The 19738-nt window shown below is 39.4% G+C and overlaps 1 protein-coding gene across 6 annotated transcripts in view; it reads left to right on the top strand.

Moving 5' to 3' along the window:
• tafa1 (TAFA chemokine like family member 1) overlaps nt 1-19738 on the top strand; it is a 161844-nt gene that overhangs the window by 118575 nt on the left and 23531 nt on the right. For all 6 annotated transcript variants that reach the window (XR_004580173.2, XM_034313978.2, XM_034313976.2 and 3 more), the window contains exon 3: nt 14282-14422. Coding sequence is in view for 5 of the 6 variants with exons in the window: in XM_034313978.2 (XP_034169869.1) it covers nt 14282-14422 (141 nt within the window). In the remaining variant the exon portion in view is untranslated. The remainder of the gene's footprint in view (nt 1-14281; nt 14423-19738) is intronic.

Raw genomic sequence — 19738 nt, 5'->3', positions numbered from 1 at the left:
ATGGTCTCCGCTTGCAGTCTTTAAATGAAAAATGAAAGCGTTCTTCGAGAAAATGAAAATGCAGCAGAAGGGGAAAGTGGAAAACTACAACAAATGAAAACAATAGCACAAAATTATTGATGAAAAAGGAAAAAAATGGTATAATTTAAACAACAGCACGGGCAAGAGACTCCCTGCAAACGATTTGAAACCAACTATGCACTGAAACCAACCAAACGATTTGAACTAGGCCACACTTCGTTATTTTTAATTTTTAATCTTTATTTTAATTTTTAATCTTTAATTAAAAAAAAAAAAAAACACAGCTTGTCACATTACATAAAAAAAGGTAAAGCGTAAACTCCTCTGTCCTGAAGATGTCAGAAACCTTGTTGACTGTTACAAAGTCCTGACACTGGAGACTCCTTCCATAAATGCTAAATAAGCATCTCCTTATAGAATGAGTCTCTTTGTGAATCACTATTAATATGTTAATATAATCAAATTGACTATTTTTATTAGCCATGATAGACATTCTTCTCGCTTTTTTTCATAGTTAAAGTGACAAAGTGACAATTTTAACACTTTTTTTGTAAGTATTATTCTAAGCGCTGACACTGGAGACTCCTTCCATAAAGGTTAAATAAACTCGTCTTTACAGAAAGCTTCCCCATATAATGATTATACGCTTTATTATAATAATATTTTAATCTGTTGTCATTAGTCTTGGTTTTTGTGGAGCGTCTACCGTACACATCCCTGTGAATGAGCTGTTGCTATAGAAACAGAAACGTAGTAGAACGAGCGCATTAATATAAACCTGGGATTTGCACCTGCACCATCGTCAGAGCTGCTGTTATAGAAAATTAATCAACACCTCCTGATCAGTCAGATTTGAGAATTCTACAGAAAGTTATCGTTCTGCACTGTAGTGTTGGATACAAACTGAAAAAACTTCTGTTCCACCGTCTGGGTAGTTTCTCCACCACGAGTTGGTCGAGATGCTACCTGCATCCTGACGAGAATCTGTAAAACTCCTACGGGTGCTTTGTTTTTCTGAGTTGTTGGCTGTCAGGGAGGTGTGTGAGGTGTGTGAGGTGTGTGTGTGTGCGTGTTGAAATAAACACACTACACCTGCTTAACCACATTTGGGTCATCTGAAATACATTCCTTTTTCAAGAAGCTCATTTGAACTTCTTATTTCTTTCAGACTGTGTGTGTGTGTGTGTGTGTGTGTGTGTGTGTGTGTGCGTGCAAGCACCTTATGCTTGCCTGCAGGCCATGTTGGTTATCTGTGTGGAGGTCACGCACTTGGAGGATTCCACTGAGACAAAACTCTCTCTGTCTCTCTCCTTCCCTCTCTCTCTTTCTCTCACTCACACTCTCACACACACACACACACACACACACACAGAGTAAACACTATTTGGTAAAAAAGCAGCTTAATATTTCAGACAGCACCACAGTCACTGATGTGCATTAAGAGGCGTGTGGATTAAACTGTTAATAAGTCATCATTTATCCATAATTAAAATATTACTCAATTATTAATTAGGAATTAGTTACTAGTTATAAGTAACAGATTAAATATTTAACAGTGAGTAAGGGAGTTAAAGTTCATGGCTTCCCAAACTAGGGGTCATGATTTGCAAATGGGGTCGTGAAACACTTTTGCTTTATTCATTTATTTGACAAAAATTGCTATTATGAATATCGCTCTGACTATGAAGATGGATTTTGTGCACTAATATTGAAATGTTTGAACCAAGCCGCATTAAATGAACACGGTACGTGCTAGTTAGGAATTCAGCGAGAAAAATGGATCAACTTCTCCGTCCATCTACCTCAGCTGGTTCCTCCACAGCATCAAGTGATTCAGTAGAACATCTGAATTTAAGAAAACAAACCTGAATTACAGCGTGCTGAAACAGAATCTGGATTTAGACGCGTGACAGTGAATAGCGAGGAGGCTTGGAGCTCTAAAAAATTCATAATGTCAATATTCTCTTTGAGTAAAACACTTCGGGACGTGCTGTTATGGACAAATAATCACTGACAGTGTGGTGTGGTATGGAGTTACTGTCCAATAACAGAATGTCCTGAAGTGTTTAATGTTCCTCTCCTACTACAGTAATTTGCTAACAATTACATCTTTCTTTATTTATTGTTGAACTCCCGCATCACTTCCTGTAACTTTATATAATAACAGGAGCAACCATGTTTCACGAACATTAACTGTAAATGGATAAAAAGCATGACATGTCATTCTTTAAGTATTTTCCTTTAACAGCACACCTCCATGTGTGTGTGTGTGTGTGTGTGTGTGTGTGTGTGTGTGTGTGTGTGTGTGTGTGTGTGTGTCCCTACATATTCAGCTTTGAGTGTATATTTGAGTTTAGTTTTCCTCGAGTCCTCAGATCCCCTCAGTCCCCAGGCGCTTCTCATATCAACAAATCCTTCTTGCGTGGGCGGTAAAGAAGCCGTGCCTACGATCCGCTCCACAATGGTGTGAAATATATTTAGCTGCGAGCTGACACTTCTCCTCACCCACTTATCCGAGCCTGCTTTTGTTATTCCGCCTTCCAGTGCCGTATGCGAGAGCTTGCTGTGTCACTGAGCTCCTGGCGTTGTGCCACACTGCTTACTGAGGTGTGTGTGTGTGTGTGTGTGTTTGTTTGCTCCATCCTGGGATAGGCTTCAGATCCACCATGACCCTGGTCTTTACTGACGATGAATGAATGAATGAATGATAGATTCTCAAATGGCTACAAATTTAGATTTGACCTCATTTTTAATTGTTTATACTTGAAAAAAATGTTTTAACTGATTAAATATGAGAAATAAAATGGTTCAATATTTCAATTAAAAACAGATATTGGACTTGGGTCAGGTTCGGTTTATAGTTCAGTAGGCTTGTATTAGCTCACACACACACTGCTATCCCTACAAATTCAGGCCAAGGAGACAGCACACACCCCCGACCAAACTAACATCAGATAGGACGGAATCACACCTAATCTAACCCTGACTTTATTATGCACTGAGCTGTACGTGAGGCCAATACGTGATGTCCTATTTTCAAACCAGCACACGCATGGATAGACCTTAGGGCCTGTAAAATTTTCCAGAATATTCCATGAGCAAGCTAACCTTAAACTGAGCGCGGCTTCATTAATACGTGGTATAAATTCAGTCCAGCACATGGGTTAACCCTTAAACCCCAACGAACTTAGTTTGTAGGTATTTTTTAAACCCTTTTTTTATTTCTCTGCTATTAACAGCTGTTAGTATGTCCTCGGACTCAGGAACTCAGTGCACTACATAGGGTCACTCCAGAACCTGATCTTATAAATAATGTATACGGATTTGACTGAGTAAAAGTGATGTGGTTGGATTTTTTTTTTTCGCCACCCAACCCTAACCCTAACCCCAACCTTGATTAACTTCTCATACAAATTGAGTCGTGAACATTGTCACAATCCTGTAAACACATACTCAGGGCTTCTCCAAACTAGTTAGTGCACTATATTTAGGGAATAGGGGTGAAGCCGTGGATAAATTCATGGTAGTGTTACAACAAAATACTGTGATGTTCAGTATATCACAGTATTTTGTTTTTCAAATTTTCAAATTTGGATGTAGCTACTTATACCACAGTGCTGTTAAATTTTGGATTCTGATTGGTCAGAAGGTTTTGATTCATTTCACAGGTTTATATTAATGCACACCTTCTAATACCTCATCGTTTCTATAGTTCCAACTTACACAGGGACTTGTACAGTGGACACTCCACATACACACAATAATAATAAACGTGTGCTCATTGATATGGTTAAGTTTTCTGTGTGGAGATGTTTGTTTATCATTTATGGAAGGAGTCTCCAGTGTCAGCGCTTCGTAACAGTCAGAGGTAAAGCGGTAATGTTTTTTTAAGGAAGCTGTGTGTGCTGTGTTGGAGCATTGTGTAGATGGATGAAGCGAGGCCGCGTGAAGCAGAGCTGTGTGGATGGTTTGATCGTTACGTGCTGCCTGACGCGTGATGATATAAAACACACACGTGCTCAGTGACAGCTGCTCCACTTTCACTTTGATGCTGAAGTTAAATTCATTATGTCAGGATGCAGTTGAGGACACAAGTGCAGGTACTCAGTGATTTTATTAATCGTAGCAAACAGGACAAAGACATAATCCAAAAACGTAGTCATGTGATGAGCAGACAACACAACCAAGGGCAGGCAGAAGCAAAATGTGAACAACAAAACTAGGTCAGACTGTAACAGTAACAAAAGGCTTGGTAACGACTGGCACAGAAGGACACAGAGTGTATACTTCATAATGCATGTGTGCACTGAAAATCCTTAAATACTGTGAGTGTGGCTGTGACTATGATTGAGTCCAGGTGTGTGTGTGTTAAGTAAACAGGTGAGTGTGAGCGTGTATGGGTGTTGTAGTCCCCGGCGGCCATATCTGTAGGCCGTGCTGAATTCTGGGAGGTGTAGTTAGACACAGATTCCAGCGTCGACATGACGCATTAATTCACCTCTTCTTATTTCCTTTTAATACTCGGGTTCGGTCGCTTTCCTAAAACATGCTGTTGAAAGCTTTTTTTCACTTACTGTCATTAATAGAATCTAGCAGTGCTGTCAAATTACTTTATTAACTTAATTACTTAAAGCATTTAGTGTTCATGACTTTACTATTACTGTTACTCTCTGTAGTATTACTGATATTATAGATCCTATACTATACTGTATATTATAATATTAGCAGTAATGCTACAGCATGCACATCACATTCACATCATGTAAACCACTGTACTGGTAAAAACTGTTAAAATATACTACTACTACTAATGTTAATACTATTAACACTACTAATACTACTTCTAGTTGTAGTACTGTTATCACAAATACTACAGCTACTTCTACAACTAATGTTCCTACAGCTGCTGATGATACTACTCTGACTACTACTAGAACTACTGATAGTATTAATAAATACCCCTAATACTACTAAATACTCTTACTCCTACTAGTACTAATACTTACCTTCCTACTACTGCAACTAGTACTACTACTCCTACTTCTCACTCTTGTACTACTACTACATACTACAACTACTAATACTACTAATACTACTACTAAATACTGCTCATCCTCGTCATTTTCCTCCTCCTGCTACTACTACTACTACTTCTACTACTACTCATACTATTCATACACCTCCTACTACTACCACTACTGCTCTTACTACTACTCCTACTGCTACTTATACTACTAATACTCCTACTACTCATCCTCCTAGTACTACGCCTTCCCCTACTATTACTACTCCTCCTGCTACTACTTCTACTACTACTCATACTATTCATACACCTCCTACTACTACCACTACTGCTCTTACTACTACTCCTACTGCTCTTACTACTACTCCTACTGCTACTTATACTACTCATCCTCCTAGTACTCCACCTTCCCTTACTAATACTACTCCTCCTGCTACTACTTCTACTACTATTCATACTAATAGTACTCATACACCTCCTACTACTACCACTGCTGCTCTTACTACTACTCCTCCTGCTAATAATACTATTAATAATCCTACTTATATGCCTCCCCTATTACTATTGATAATACTGTTCCTACTACTAACACTACTCCTACTAACACTACTCCTACTAACACTACTCCTACTGCCTTTACTCTGCTCTATAAGTACATTGTCATGGCTCTTGTTAGGTTCTGCCTTTACTCTGCTCTATAAGTTCATTGTCATGGCTCTTATTAGGTTCATTTCAGATTTACTGTGTTGCTTTCTTGAGGAAATAAAAACATGAGAAGGCTGATGAGAGGTTGATTTTTTTTTTTTCCTGCAGCTATCCTTATACTTTCTACTGCTCAGGTGCTGGAAAGTTACTCTTGCACTTTAACAGCTCTGTGCTCGGATAGGACTCACCAGCGAGTCGCTTTGGATAAAATCATACTCAGGGTGAATAAATGTAACGTAAAAACATACTCTGTTTAGCTCAGCTTCTGCTTTGTGATCAGTGAAGTAAAAAAAATCACACCTGATCCCAGACCAGCTGTCACTCCTGATTCATTGTTTTTGCCCTTCAGACTTTCGTCGAGGAAAACAGCATCTCTCACGACGTTTCGAAATAAAGTCCCGCTCAATGGCTCGTCTCCGTCTCTAGCCCACAAATCAGAGGAAATATTTGTGTGCTGGAGGAAAAAGGGAACGCATCATTTACTTTCCCTTCGACTTCAAACGACAGAGAGGCTTTCAGTTCTATTATCACGAGCTGCCATGTGATCAATGGCTGTTTGCCTGGATTTATGTGTTCGTTTAAACAGGCTCAGGCTGCACCGTAAAAAAATAAGTGTGCCAATTAAAATGAAGAATCCAGGCATGTACCAATTAAGGAAAGAGACTGGATTCTAACAAAGCCAAGGTTTGGAGAGAGGGAGTATAAATCCAAAAATGTGGCCCACCTTTTCCTTGAGCTTGTGCCAGAAAGTTGTAAAAATAATAAACAGAGTTCACTTTTTTGCCCAACAGCGTTGTAATTTTCCCAGCTCATTCCCACTGCCGGGGCTGTTGCCTCCGCAATATGTTACACCATAATGGCCGCTGTTGGAGTGTGAAAACCTCTGAGTTGTGAGTGGAGACACTCATTAATTGCCAGTCATAGGCCTTTTCTCTTCTCCTCTGCACACATTATGGCTGTGACTAGAGGGAGATGATGAGGAAGAAGATAAGCTCATGGGTTCACTGGCCACGACTCGTGAGTTGAGTCACAGCTGAGTGCAAAAGTTTGCACACCTGTGGTTTTTAAATGCAAAAGGATAAATATCTTTACTGTACAATTTATGCAAAAAAAATTGTCAGGTTTGTGTGGACTGATCTTAAAATATGCGGTGTCTAATATTTGTTTTATATCACAGTGGCCTAAAGGTGTTGAGTAATTTTCTATAACAGCATGTGTGTAATTGTTGACGTAGTGAAGTTTTCTGTGAGTAGACGTTTACATTTCTGGAAGGAGTCTCCAGTATCAGCTTTTTGTAACAGGTACAGTTGTAACAGGATAGGCACATAACAAGCTGGTGTTTTTTGTCTTATTAATTTCACAAGAAAAAAAAAGAATAGGCTGGCGAAGGAACAACTGTTTGTAGCTGTAAGTAGTGTAAGTATCATTTACTTTTTATATAATAAAAAAAATTATATGGATGGTAAATTGTTGTGGGGGAAAAAAGGAATAAAACACTTCAGGATGTGATGTTAGATAAAAAACAATCAGCTTACTTCGGGGTGGTAACAGTAAGTCTGCTTCATCACGCCACCCCATTGTTCATTTTCTATAAGAGCATACCACCAAATCTTTTATTTCTTACATAACAGGGATGTAAAGAGCAAAACTGAACATACTGTATAACAGACAATATTTATATTACATTCATGTGGGGTGGGATGCATACTTTAATGTTCACTATTTGACAATTTTTGTTACATACATATTTTTGATAATGATGAAACTTCAGTAACACCAAACATTTGTCTTTTTTACTTTAAACCTAACAGGTGTGCAAACTTTTGCACTTGCCTATATGACTTAAATGTTTATGAATTGATGGATTTTGACATTGTTCATTGTTCGGCATCCCAAAGTCTGTCTCCTACCAATTGTTTTTATTGAATCAGTTATCAAAAATGAACATTTTATTTTTTTATCTGAGACAAATCTATTTCCTGAGATATCTTTAACTGAAATCCAGCATGTTTCATTTTCCTGAAATAGTTGTAAATATAGATGTCATACATGTAGTGTGTGTGAAATCTCATATTTGTGTCCTGATTGTCTGTACTGTGCTTATACTGAGGAAAGAACTGGAGGATGGACTGCATTGTGGATCAGTGGACAATTTTGCTCTAATCTGTCCCATCATGCATCACAGAATTTAAGATTTAAGGGGAGGAGCTTGCAGCGGATGATGTACAGAAGACTGCAGAAGAGAAAACGTCTGTGGTGCGAGTTCCGTCTCCGTCCTAAACTATAACTGTTAATGAGCTGTACATTAAAATTTAAAGAAGACACGTAGCAGGGCATACAGTTCACAAAGCAGCTCTGCATTTGAAGCTCGGAGTATGCTAGTATGACTTATCACTCAAAAATATAATGATATGCCCTTAAAAGATTCTTGCCAAAGTGAACTCTCAGTGCAGGAGAAAAACACAGAGTGATATGAATGAGTGTAAGCCCAGCTCATGTGATTATATGAATTACACATTTCATCATGGATACATATAACATGATTAGTTATAACATTTATTCAGATAGAATAACTGAAGATGAAGGTCTAAGATAAATATAAAATACTTATTCACATTTATTTATATCAGAATCTGAAAAGATGATATCTGCTGATTTAAATCACGAGTTCCTGTGAGATCTAGGTCAGATGTCACCATCAGACCACTGAGTCACAGATAACCTTCAGAGGACGGAGCTCATTTAGAGGGGTTTATCCTCCATTTCACATCCAAGCCACACAAGATGTGTGTTTATAAAGAACTCAACTTTTAGTTGTCGAAGGCCTTGAACCGTCACACCTGCTCACTCAGCCACTAGAGCAGACACCCAGTGGGAGCTCAGATCAAATCCTGAACACAGGCTGGATGACAAGAAAGCGAGAAGGTCCATATTCAGGATAAACTCTTTATAAACAGCTCTGCTTCTCTGAGGCTCTGTGGCTTTGAGGAAATGCCCTTGTCTTTTATTCCTGAGAGTCTGGGTTCAAATCTCACCTTGTTTCCTTTTTTTTTTCCCCCCTGTTACGTTAGGACTGCTGTAAATGATAAATACGCTGAACCAAAAGCTTTCAGTCAGCACCAGCGGCTCAGCAGGAAAGTGAGGGTGCGTGTAGTGCTGAAACTCAGGGTTTGAATCCCAAGTGCAGATGCAAGGCTTTGAGTCTGTATGAAGAAACAAATGGTTTTATGCTGATCTGGACTAAAGGTCACTTTTTTTTTTTTTTTTTTAATTAAATTACCTTGTAATGTAGAATGTAGACAATAAGATAGAAATACAATAAAAATGTAAGTGATAGGAAATGTAGTAGAGCATAAATGGGCAGGGGGAAATTAAAGTAAGTGTGTAGAATATGAATATATATAAAATGGCCCAGAGCAGCATAACCCCTCCTTCCACCTTTCCCAGAGCCCCAGGTGGGACATACTGGCTCTCACTCTCTTTCTCTCACTTTGCCAGATTTAGTGTCCCACTGGGTTCCAGCACCTTCAGCTCACCAGAGGCAGTCTCGATCCTGTGTGCTTGCAGGGACAGCCCAGACCTCACCCCCAGCCCACTGAGCCACCGGTGCCTTCTGATGAACAAACTTTTTTGGGATACTTTATCATTTACTTGACATCATCTATACAAACTAACATGTGCTTATAAAGAAAACATAACACCTGAATCAAGCCTTGAACCATGAGCACCCCACTAAGAGACACACACACACACTTACCTGCCATCCTGCCCACTGAGCCACCAGGACAGTTAACAGGCCTGGTCCTCTTTTAGTGACACTTATCCTTCGCTAGTGTCTAACATGTCATCTGTTGTCAACTTTAAACAGGTAGAATGTGAAACTGTTGTTGGCTCGAGTGAAAATTTCCACCTCTGTGGTGTGGTACTGACAAATACTGAAAAAAGAAACACATTATGGTGGTGCAGTGGGTAGTTCATCAAATCATGGCTCAGAGGATTCTGGCTTATTTGTGAGCTCAGGTTACTGTGTATGAACCTTCGCTGCCCTGATTAGGACAGAGTGTGTGCTGAAAATCATGTCTGTGTCTTACCAAAGTAACAGTCTGTGCATCTCAAACATGCTGAGTTAATGTGAGACTTATGTTACGTGCAGTGACATCACCATGAACTATTTGAATAACAAGCTAACCAAGCACATAATTGAGTGCAGGAAAATGTTTAAAATAATATCATAATTGCAAAAAAAAAATCAGATTTTACCATTTACATGCACCTAAATAGTCTGCTAATAGGAAACATTGAAGACTATGTAAGTCCAGACTTGCTAATCTTTGCACATTTTTATGAGTTATCACTCAAAAACAGTCTTCTTTTTCCCCAATAGAAACTTCAAATGAGCCAATCGACACATGAATCTGGAATGATGGACAACTTCATAGGTGTTTTAACTCTCCGATATTAACTCACACGCTGGATATTAACTGACAACCCCTTTTCCCCATCTCACATTGGGAACATTTCTGTGCTCGTCTCGTTGCGACTCAATTTTCCCAGCTTGATAGATGCTCCTTCACTTTCCGTCAAGCAACATGCTGAATGTTTTGTTCATTAACTGTGAAGTAACTTAGCTCACATTAGACACTTGTATACTCAACATCAGTTAATTCTACTTATTAGGGAAATGCTTTCAGTCAAAAAACGGTCATAAAACTAAAAAGAAAATTTTGACTGAGAAAAAGATTAAACAGTGAAAATGTCAGCCATTTCATGGTTTCTATGATGGACATTATACAAGCAATTTGTGAAAGGACTATACTGAAAATGTGCTATATGTTTTACTGCATTTTAACTCTGTTTGTGTCGTACAAAATTAATAATTTTGAGACAGTACCTTATGGAATAACACAGGTCTTAATAGTGGACTCAGAATTTTGGACCCTAAACCCTGAAGCCCCTTCAAGGGAAACTCAGCCATGAATTAATATAAACTTCTGTAAGCAGGAAATTGGGACTTCTGCCCCGAGATTCTGAGCTGACCACTTTTTTTGCTTCCTATCACACTAGTTAAGATTGTTATGGATCCAGTGGAGGTGAGGATCATCTTGTTTTCTGCAGCTGATTGTCTATCAGGACATTGCAGCTGTCAGATGTAACAAGAGCTGTACGCGCTCAAATGAACAGTCGTCGAGGTGTTGTTTATAATCCACTGTAAGCGTTCAACCTGAAAGCTGTCTCGGCTTGCAGTCTCACTCCATCCACTATGAGCCGGTTAACGCTGATGAATATGCAACGTTGTGTAAATGAGCATCACATAAGAAAAAAGACATTTTTCATGTATATTTATACCTTTGGTGTTTTTTTTTTATTATTATTATTTTTAAAGAGACAGTTGGGAAAATTCGAGCACTACAATGAATTAAAACCTGGCTATAAATAGTTAAGAGTTCACATGTCTACCTGTAGATAAGGTTAATAAATGGTTCAGTTTTCTTTTTTGATTTTGATCTTTACAGCACACCTCCATAACCTCCACAACTATATATATTGTACCATTAATTTACATAAAAACAAAGGTATTGGACCGTCCTTCTCTCAGTTGCGCTTAACTGATCTGACTTCCGAATGGGACATCTTTGTTTTCACCAACCTCAGACAAAAGCACCTTTTTGTCAATTTACGCCTTTTGTCAGATCTTGAATAACTGCAGCCTGCTGGATGCTTTCTTTTAATTGCCGCACTGTCACAATACACCTGCATAATTCCGGCATGTTTCATGTAAATAGGATGTATGTGAGGGTAAATCGGGCACCACGAGATCCCAGAACAGCTTCAGTGCGTCTTCACGGAAAGTCTCTGAGATCTTCCTTCAGTTGGTGTTTTAATGATGGAGGTAGAGAGTACTGTCTCTTGGGATGAAATACATTATTTTCAAACTCATTCACTGAGCTCTCATGCACTGTCATGAGGGCGGGGTCATCCGGGGAGAGACCACTCCCATAAGAAGAGAAACATTTCTTCAAGCCAAGCCATCTATACTATTCTATATATACTATATAGCTATATGAGTGTTAGACAGTGTGTGTTCATCCTCTGACTCCAGCAGTGGGAATTTCGAGCGTCTCGGACTCGCCTCAGCCTGCACCGCTGCCCCACAGCACATTATTACTCCATTTCTGTGCATTTAATTGGCTGTTAAACTCACCCAGTCATCCTCGGGCTTATCCACAAGGGGCTGATCTGAGTTCAACTTTTTTTTTCGACTGCTGAAAAACACCCACTCGGCTGATCAAGGCAGAATTGTCTTCAGCTGAGTTTAATGAGCTGAATCAGGTACATCGGTGAGAGACTGCAAACAAAACCTCTGACCCACACATAGTCTCTCTGGGGGATGAGACTGGACTATGATCAAAATAAAAAAGCCTCGATTTCCTCAAGCGTGTTCACTGAGTTTCGAGTCCCAGCGTCGAATTTTCTCTACTCTAACACACTTTGTTACTCATCAGCAAAATTACCGAGGCTTAACAAGTTCAATAATTATGAAGGTTGGAATGTGTTGGAGCAGAAACACAGAGACTGGATTCGTTTCTAAACAACCAGGGTTGTTTTAAGTGGTCGCTCAGTGCCTCCGGACCACCAGGGGGCGCCATGATTTTTAAAATAGATTTGTTCAAAAAAAAAAAAAAAGCACACTCTACTATAATTTGCTGAAAAAGTTTACGCATCGGGCAGTCGCAGAGCACCCTTTTGTAGTGTGAAAAGAATAGAAACTGCATTTTGCATAACTAAATTAGACAATTAACGTAAAAATAATGTCAGAATATTACGAAGTAGTGGCACTCATGAAGCTTTCACAGCTATCCGGGGCGGAAAAAAAAGGGCAAAGCAAATTGATTAGATTTAATATTTGTTTGCTTTCTTGTTTCCGCTTGTTGATGTGACTGAAATGGGAAAAAAATTGTAGCTAGCTAGTTAGCTAGTCTAGAGTTAGCTAGAATCTAGTATCTTGTGCAGTTATTTTTATTTTACTGTTTATTAAACTGTTTTCCTTCATCTAAGATAATAAAGTATTAATTCTGTTCATTCTTACATAGAATATAATACGATAGGTGTAAGAAGTAAGATGTCTATCTTATCTTATCTTATCTTATCTTATTAAATGTTGAGAAACAGCCCAGTAAACAACTTCCAGTCTTCTGCCGTTCAGCTCCTTTCCACCCATGTCCTCTTTATTTATTTATAGCGGAGAGATGCTCTTACCTGGAACACAGAGAACTTTAGTGTTTGGGTGTGTAAGCGGTCATTTGCAGTGTATTCAAGGCACCACCGTGACTCCTGTGACTGGTGCTACACACACCTCGGCCTCGGCACAGATGGTGCAGGAGTTTCGTGTCCACCTGTTGGATGGTCGTGTAGAGAAAAGCTTCCCTGATCTCAGACGCAGAAACACACAAACACGCTGGCTTGGCTGATATTCAACACACACTGCAGCGTTAGAGTTGTGGATGAAACAATGAGCTGAAAATTTGAGATGCGTCAAATCTCCTTTCATTACCTACCTCTCGTCTATCATTCTTTTTTTATAATCTCTTCCTTCCTTCTTCCTCCAGGCGTCCCCATCATTATTTCAGTTTTGCTGCAGGCTTTTTTTTTTTTTTTGAGTCATGGTGCTCATCCTGCATTTCCAGTGGTGTGTGTATGAGAGCCGGATATGATTGAAAGCACTAAAGTACTTGTACTTTGTTACTATAAAAGGACTGTACTTTCTAAATTACGTTTTTATTATTGCATTTCATTTTCATTTAAAAAAAAAAAAAACCCACAACTTCATACATTTTCATTGGAATCACCCAAGGGCATGACTCGGGTGTTGTTTTTCTTGTGTCCAGCTTTAATTTTAATCACATTTCTGTGCATTCTGACCTGAGTTACCGACAAAACTAGTCAAATTTGTGCAGAAACCATGTATTAATCTCACTTCCTGTTTAGACATGAATCTGATCTCAATAAAATGTGTACACATTCACACGTGAACAAAAATAGAGTGGTTGGAATTTGCATGAAAGTTCACGAAAGAAAAAAGAAGTACAGAACTAACTGGGCTTGGACTGATTTCGGATTTTTATCATCAAACTTTACATTTAACTACTTCAACTGTAGCTATTTTTTTGTTAAAATATTTCATTTTAATGTTCACAGAAGCATCATTTTCAGTTAAATAAATAAATAAATAAATAAATAAGTCCAATTTTTTTCAGTTTACATCCCAGAGATGATCTGAATGTGTGGAAATTTCCTGGAAGAGTGTGAGGAGAGAGAGAGAGAGTGTGTGTGTGTGTGTCATTTTCACAAGTCTGTTTTAAATGAATTATTTAAACAGCAGCTCTGAGATGGTTGAGGTTTTCATGGCACTGAAACGGTGCTGCTGTGAGCATGGAGTGAAACAGAGCGAACACGTGTCTGTCTCTGGTATGTGTACTGAACTTTGTGTGTGTGTGTGTGTGTGTGTGTGTGTGTGTGTGTGTGTGTGCACAGAGGGCGGGACGTGTGAGGTGATCGCAGCTCATCGGTGCTGCAATAAGAACCGCATTGAGGAACGCTCGCAGACGGTCAAGTGCTCGTGTCTGCCGGGAAAAGTGGCAGGAACGACACGCAACAAGCCCTCCTGCGTGGACGGTAAGAGCTATGACATCACTTCCTGTTTCTTGCAGCGACATCCCCTGGGTTTGCTATCACGTAAACATGCTCAGGTGAATACATTTCAGTGATTGCTTATTGTTTATAATGCTGGGGGTTCCTTAAGGGGTCAGTGTAGCATGCTGAGGGTTCTTCAGTTTGTCCATCAGAGGAAACCCTTTAGCGATTTCATGTGGAACCGTACTGTACAGACAATTTTCATTTGATAATCTGTTCTGTATATGCAAGTTGATTATTTTCCTAAAACAGCAAGTCCCCTTATTAAAGAATGACACTTTTTATCTGTTTATAGTTACATTTAATGATGTATACACAGTCACTTTCTCTTGAAGTGAATAAGACAAAATGGCAGCTCGTCACCGAGAAGGTTTCTCATGTCAGCAAAATTACCTCTGACTGTTACAAAGCGCTGACACTGGAGACTCCTTCATTAAGAAATGCTGCTAGTTAAATTCTAAATCTGTTTCTGGATTCTGGTTGTGATTAATTTTCTATAACTGCAGCTCTGACAGTAGTGCAGCTGCAGATCACCGGTTTATATTAATGCTCTTGTTTCTAATACATTATCGTTTCTATGGTAACAATGTACATGTTGCACAGGTAGGGACACTCCACATAAACAGATTAAAAACACGTGTAATGGTTGATATGGTGATGTTTTCTGTGTGGAAATGTTTCTGTAAAATTAATGGAAGGAGTCTCCAGTGTCAGTGCTTTGTAACAGTCAGTAAGTTTTCCAACATGAGTTTACACTTCTGGTCTCTCAGTAACATGACAAGCTGCGTTTTTTCCGTCTTACACTTACACCACCCCAGTGGGGGTTATTCCCAGAGTGTTATTCCCTACTTAGTGACTAGGCATGTTTTAGTGACAAGCAACAACGAATATACTGAGACAAAAGTGTGACCACTACTTTTTTATCATCTAGTTCTAAATGCATCATTCTAAATTACACTGAATTGGTTTTTATTCTCTATTTAATGCTGAAACTCTGTCATTCAGATTAAAAGGAGTATTTGTGTGTCTATTTATGATCGCTGCAACTGTTATAATAGTCATTTTTGCTAGTGATTATTGTTTGGTTTAAAACAGGTGAACAGTCAGCAAGCTACCGTAAGAGCTGGACTATCATGCCTACCGTAAACACTCCGCTATAAGCGCTGCAGATATCTCTCTACAGACAGCCAGACTTTGCTGTTGTGTGCGCAGGAAATTTGCTGATACCGAGACAAGCCGTCGCAGCTGTGCTATTTTAAACCATTTATTCAAATCTCATGCAAATGCCTCTGGCCTACTGAGACCTCGGAAAATAAAGTTAACCTTTACTGAACCCGCTAGCCAGCAAACAAACTGTGTGTGTGTGTGTGCGCAGGAAAACCGTTCAAATGTCTTTAGCTGGAAAAATGTTAAAGCAAGCAATAGGTATAAAGATTCTGTTGAACTTTGAAGGCGACGCTAGACAAAAGCATTCATTCTGCCAGGTTCTTGATATCCTTTGTGTACATTGAATATAAAACTCTCCCACCTGAGGTCTCGGTGCTCCCCGACCGCGTGGTGTTATACGCCTGTGTTTCTGCACTCACACTCACACTCCAGCTACATGAGTACATCAGTACAGGTTGCTCGTTAAATCTGTAACATCATCTAAAAGCTTGAGTGTGATAGCTTCAGGTTTATCGGCTAAAGCGTGGGTTTATTCCTAAACTCGACTGAAGCGATCAAACTGTATTCGTCATAAAACCTGAACAGAATAGAGAATAGAGAGAACAGAGTTGAGCTCAAACACAGAGCATGAAGATGGATTTTATGGAGATTTCTTCCACTGTTGAAATCTCAGTTCTGATTGGCCTGAAGGTGTTGATTAATTTTCTTTCCCAGCAGCTCTGACAGATTAAAAACCACATGTAATTGTTGATATGCTGAAGTTTTCTGTATTTAACATGGATTTCATGGAAGGAGTCTCCAGTGTCAGTGCTTTGTAACAGCTAAACCTCAGAGAGAGAGAGAGAGAGAGAGAGAGAGAGAGAAAGAGAAAATGAGTGTGTGTGTGTGTGTGTGTGTCAGTAAGTTAAATCAGGTTGTTTATATAATAACCGGAAGGTGTTTGGGCGAGTTCCACATCAGTAACCTTTTCCAAGCTGTGTGTGTGTGCAAGGCTACCACTACAGTAAACACAAATTACACTATCATTCATCATCTGTGTGTGTGTGTGCGGGCTATTGCATCGATTGCATGTTTATGTGTGATTGCAGAGTATGCTTTAGGATGTGTATGTGTGTACATGTGCACGTTTGAGCTTATTTGTACATTTTGTGTGTGTGAACACTGCAAGTGTATGAGTGCATGCTTGTGTGTGTGTGTGTGTGTGATTTCTTTAAAACCTGCATCATATGTTAAGCACTTAAAAGATGAAATAAATTTGCATATTAATGAGCCTGTAACACTAGCTAAGGAAAACAAACCTCCTCAAACCTATGGCTTCCTGCCTCTATATGCTCACTAATTAGGGTATAATATAACAGGGTTATATGCCCTATGTAGTGCACTAGATGCCCAATAGATACCATTTGAGATTCAGCCTCTAATGAATTACTATTGAATAACTATTTATACTTAATATCACTGTAATATCACTTTTATGACCCAGACTTCGTTCTTTTTTGTACTTTTTCTTAGAAATTTGGTGTGGAATTAAAAAATTGTGCCAGTAAAGTATGGTGTAAATGACATGGCTTTTAATTTAGCCAAAAATGTACAGATGTAAATGTACACTTGGCCAAAAAATTAGGAACAGTAATAGATGTAAACATGCAAATATAGATCCCTTTACCGTTAAAAATGTAAATACTATAAAAATCTGAATAGCATTAAACTGTGAAATAGTTGTGACAGTGTGTATGTGAAAGAGTGCATGCGTGTGTGTGTGTGTGTGTGTGTCACAGTGGCCTATATGCAGCTCCTGCAGTTATTAATACTACAGTTATGAATAATGACCCTGTCTCTACAGCCTGACACACACTCCGGGGAGAGACTGCAGGATCTGCCTTAAACACACTCGCTGCCATCGCTGTTCTAAAACACACACACACATGCTCATTATCTCTCACATACACACAGACTACAGACACACCGACAATAGTGTCGTCCTACTAAAAGCTGTCAGAGGCCTTGGACAGAGTTCACACACACACACACGCACACAGAGAGAGAGAGAGAGAGAGAGACAGAGGGAGAGGGAGAGGGAGAGAGAGAGAGAGAGACAGAGAGAGACAGAGCGAGAGGGAGAGAGAGAGAGTTGTGAGAGCTGCTAAATTTGGACAGTGCTCATCCTGCTGTCCCTTGACTTCCAAAAAGTCTTTTAAAGACAAACTTCCTGCTGAATTCACACCCTCTTTATCATCACTCACTCTCACACACACACACACGCATACACACACACACACACACTCACACACACACACACACACACACAGAGGTTCTCCTCCACACAGCAGGGCTAACGCAGGGGGATTAAGTGCAGAAACACACAGAATTAGTGAAGTAGATGATCTCCCCCGTGTCAGATGGCGGGCTGATGGTGTTCGTGTGTGTGTCTGTGTGTGTATCTGTGTGTGTAAGCTTCAGATTTTCTCTGCTATGGCTCGGTGATTAGCTTTGACGCTTGCAACCACGTCCCAGTTCTGTCAAGACCAACAAGAGGCTCAGTGTAGAGCATGCTGGTGATACATTCTCCATCTCATCTCGTCTCTCTTTCTCTCTCTCTCTCTCTCTCTCTCTCTCTCACACACACACACACACACACAGATTAAAAACATCATAAATAGTCATGCCTCCTACTGAAGTGAGACTGTGGGAAAGCTGTAAAACACACCCACATGATTGTCTTACTGTCCTTGTGAGGACCTTCCAGTGACATAATTATTAAACACAGCTAAATAATGCAACACCTAAATCTAACCTTAACCTTAGGAATTAAAAGCAAACATTAGTTTCTGTTTTCAAATCTTTTTCTGATTTCTGCAGTTGCAGTTTTTGGGGGGAAAAAAAAGTCAAAACTTGTCAGATATTCCTCTGAATTCTGGGACATTTGGTTCCCACCGAGATCTTAAAACATGCCAACACACACACAATGTCTGATCATACAGAAAACCGCATAAGACTGCTTCATTCATGTTTTTCTGTTTCATGTTTTTCTGTTTCAGGGAATCTATTTTTAAAAAAATGACAGCATAATCACTGTGACCTAAACACAGCTCCTGCAATGATTTTATCTGTGTTATTATTTTCATAATATCAGCAAATTTATGGAATTTAGAAGAAGTTATGAAATTGTGCATTATGTATTTAAATATACACTCACCATCCACTTTAATAGGAACACCTGTACACCTGCTCATGTCTGCAGTTATCCGATCAGCCAATCACACGGCAGCAGTGCATAAAGTCCTGCAGATACAGGTCGAGAGCTTCAGTTAATGTTCACGTCAAACATAATGAACATCAGAATGAAGGAAAAGTGCGACCTCTGGGACTTCGACCGTGCCATCGTGGCATGGTTGTTGGTGCCAGATGGGCTGGTTTGAGTATTTCAGAAACTGCTGATCTGGGATTTTTACACACATTATGTGATAACTATATAACTATGTTATAGCCTATTGCACTCATGTTCACACACACACACACACACTCACACATATGCACACACACACAAATTTACCACGATCATGACCGACAGGAATGTGGACCGACTCCTTCTGGTTAGCTTGAGGACTTTAATGGAGATTATAGCAGGTTGTCATGGTGCATTAGACAAACCTCTGTAGTGAACAAACACACACACACACACACACACACACACACTCATGTTCACACAAAGGCAGAGGGAGTAGTACTTCAAGAGAGGACAGCTATCACACTATATATAGCTGATCAAAACACATCAACCCTATGTGTGTGTGTGTGTGTGTGTGTACATGTGTGTGTGGTCTTTCAGTCCATCACTGTCTGTTTATTTCTGCTTCTCTCCATCTCCCTCTCTATCTCCCTCTGTCTTTCTCTCACTTGATATACATGCACTGCCTCGTCCCGAGGTTTAATGTAGAACCCTACAACAGAGGGTTCCATGTAGGTGCATTCATGTGGATGTTGTTAAATCAGAAACGTACAGTGGCCATAAAGTGCAAAACACTTTAACAAACCAAAAATGCAACAGCAAATTCAAAAACGCAACAACAAAACTGAAAACGCAAGAGCAAATAAAAAAAACGCAAGAGCAAAACTAAAAAAAACACAACA

This window comes from Pangasianodon hypophthalmus, chromosome 20 (genome assembly GCF_027358585.1).
Source record: "Pangasianodon hypophthalmus isolate fPanHyp1 chromosome 20, fPanHyp1.pri, whole genome shotgun sequence".
Taxonomy (NCBI): domain Eukaryota; kingdom Metazoa; phylum Chordata; class Actinopteri; order Siluriformes; family Pangasiidae; genus Pangasianodon; species Pangasianodon hypophthalmus.
This window is presented reverse-complemented; position numbering and strand designations above follow the sequence as displayed.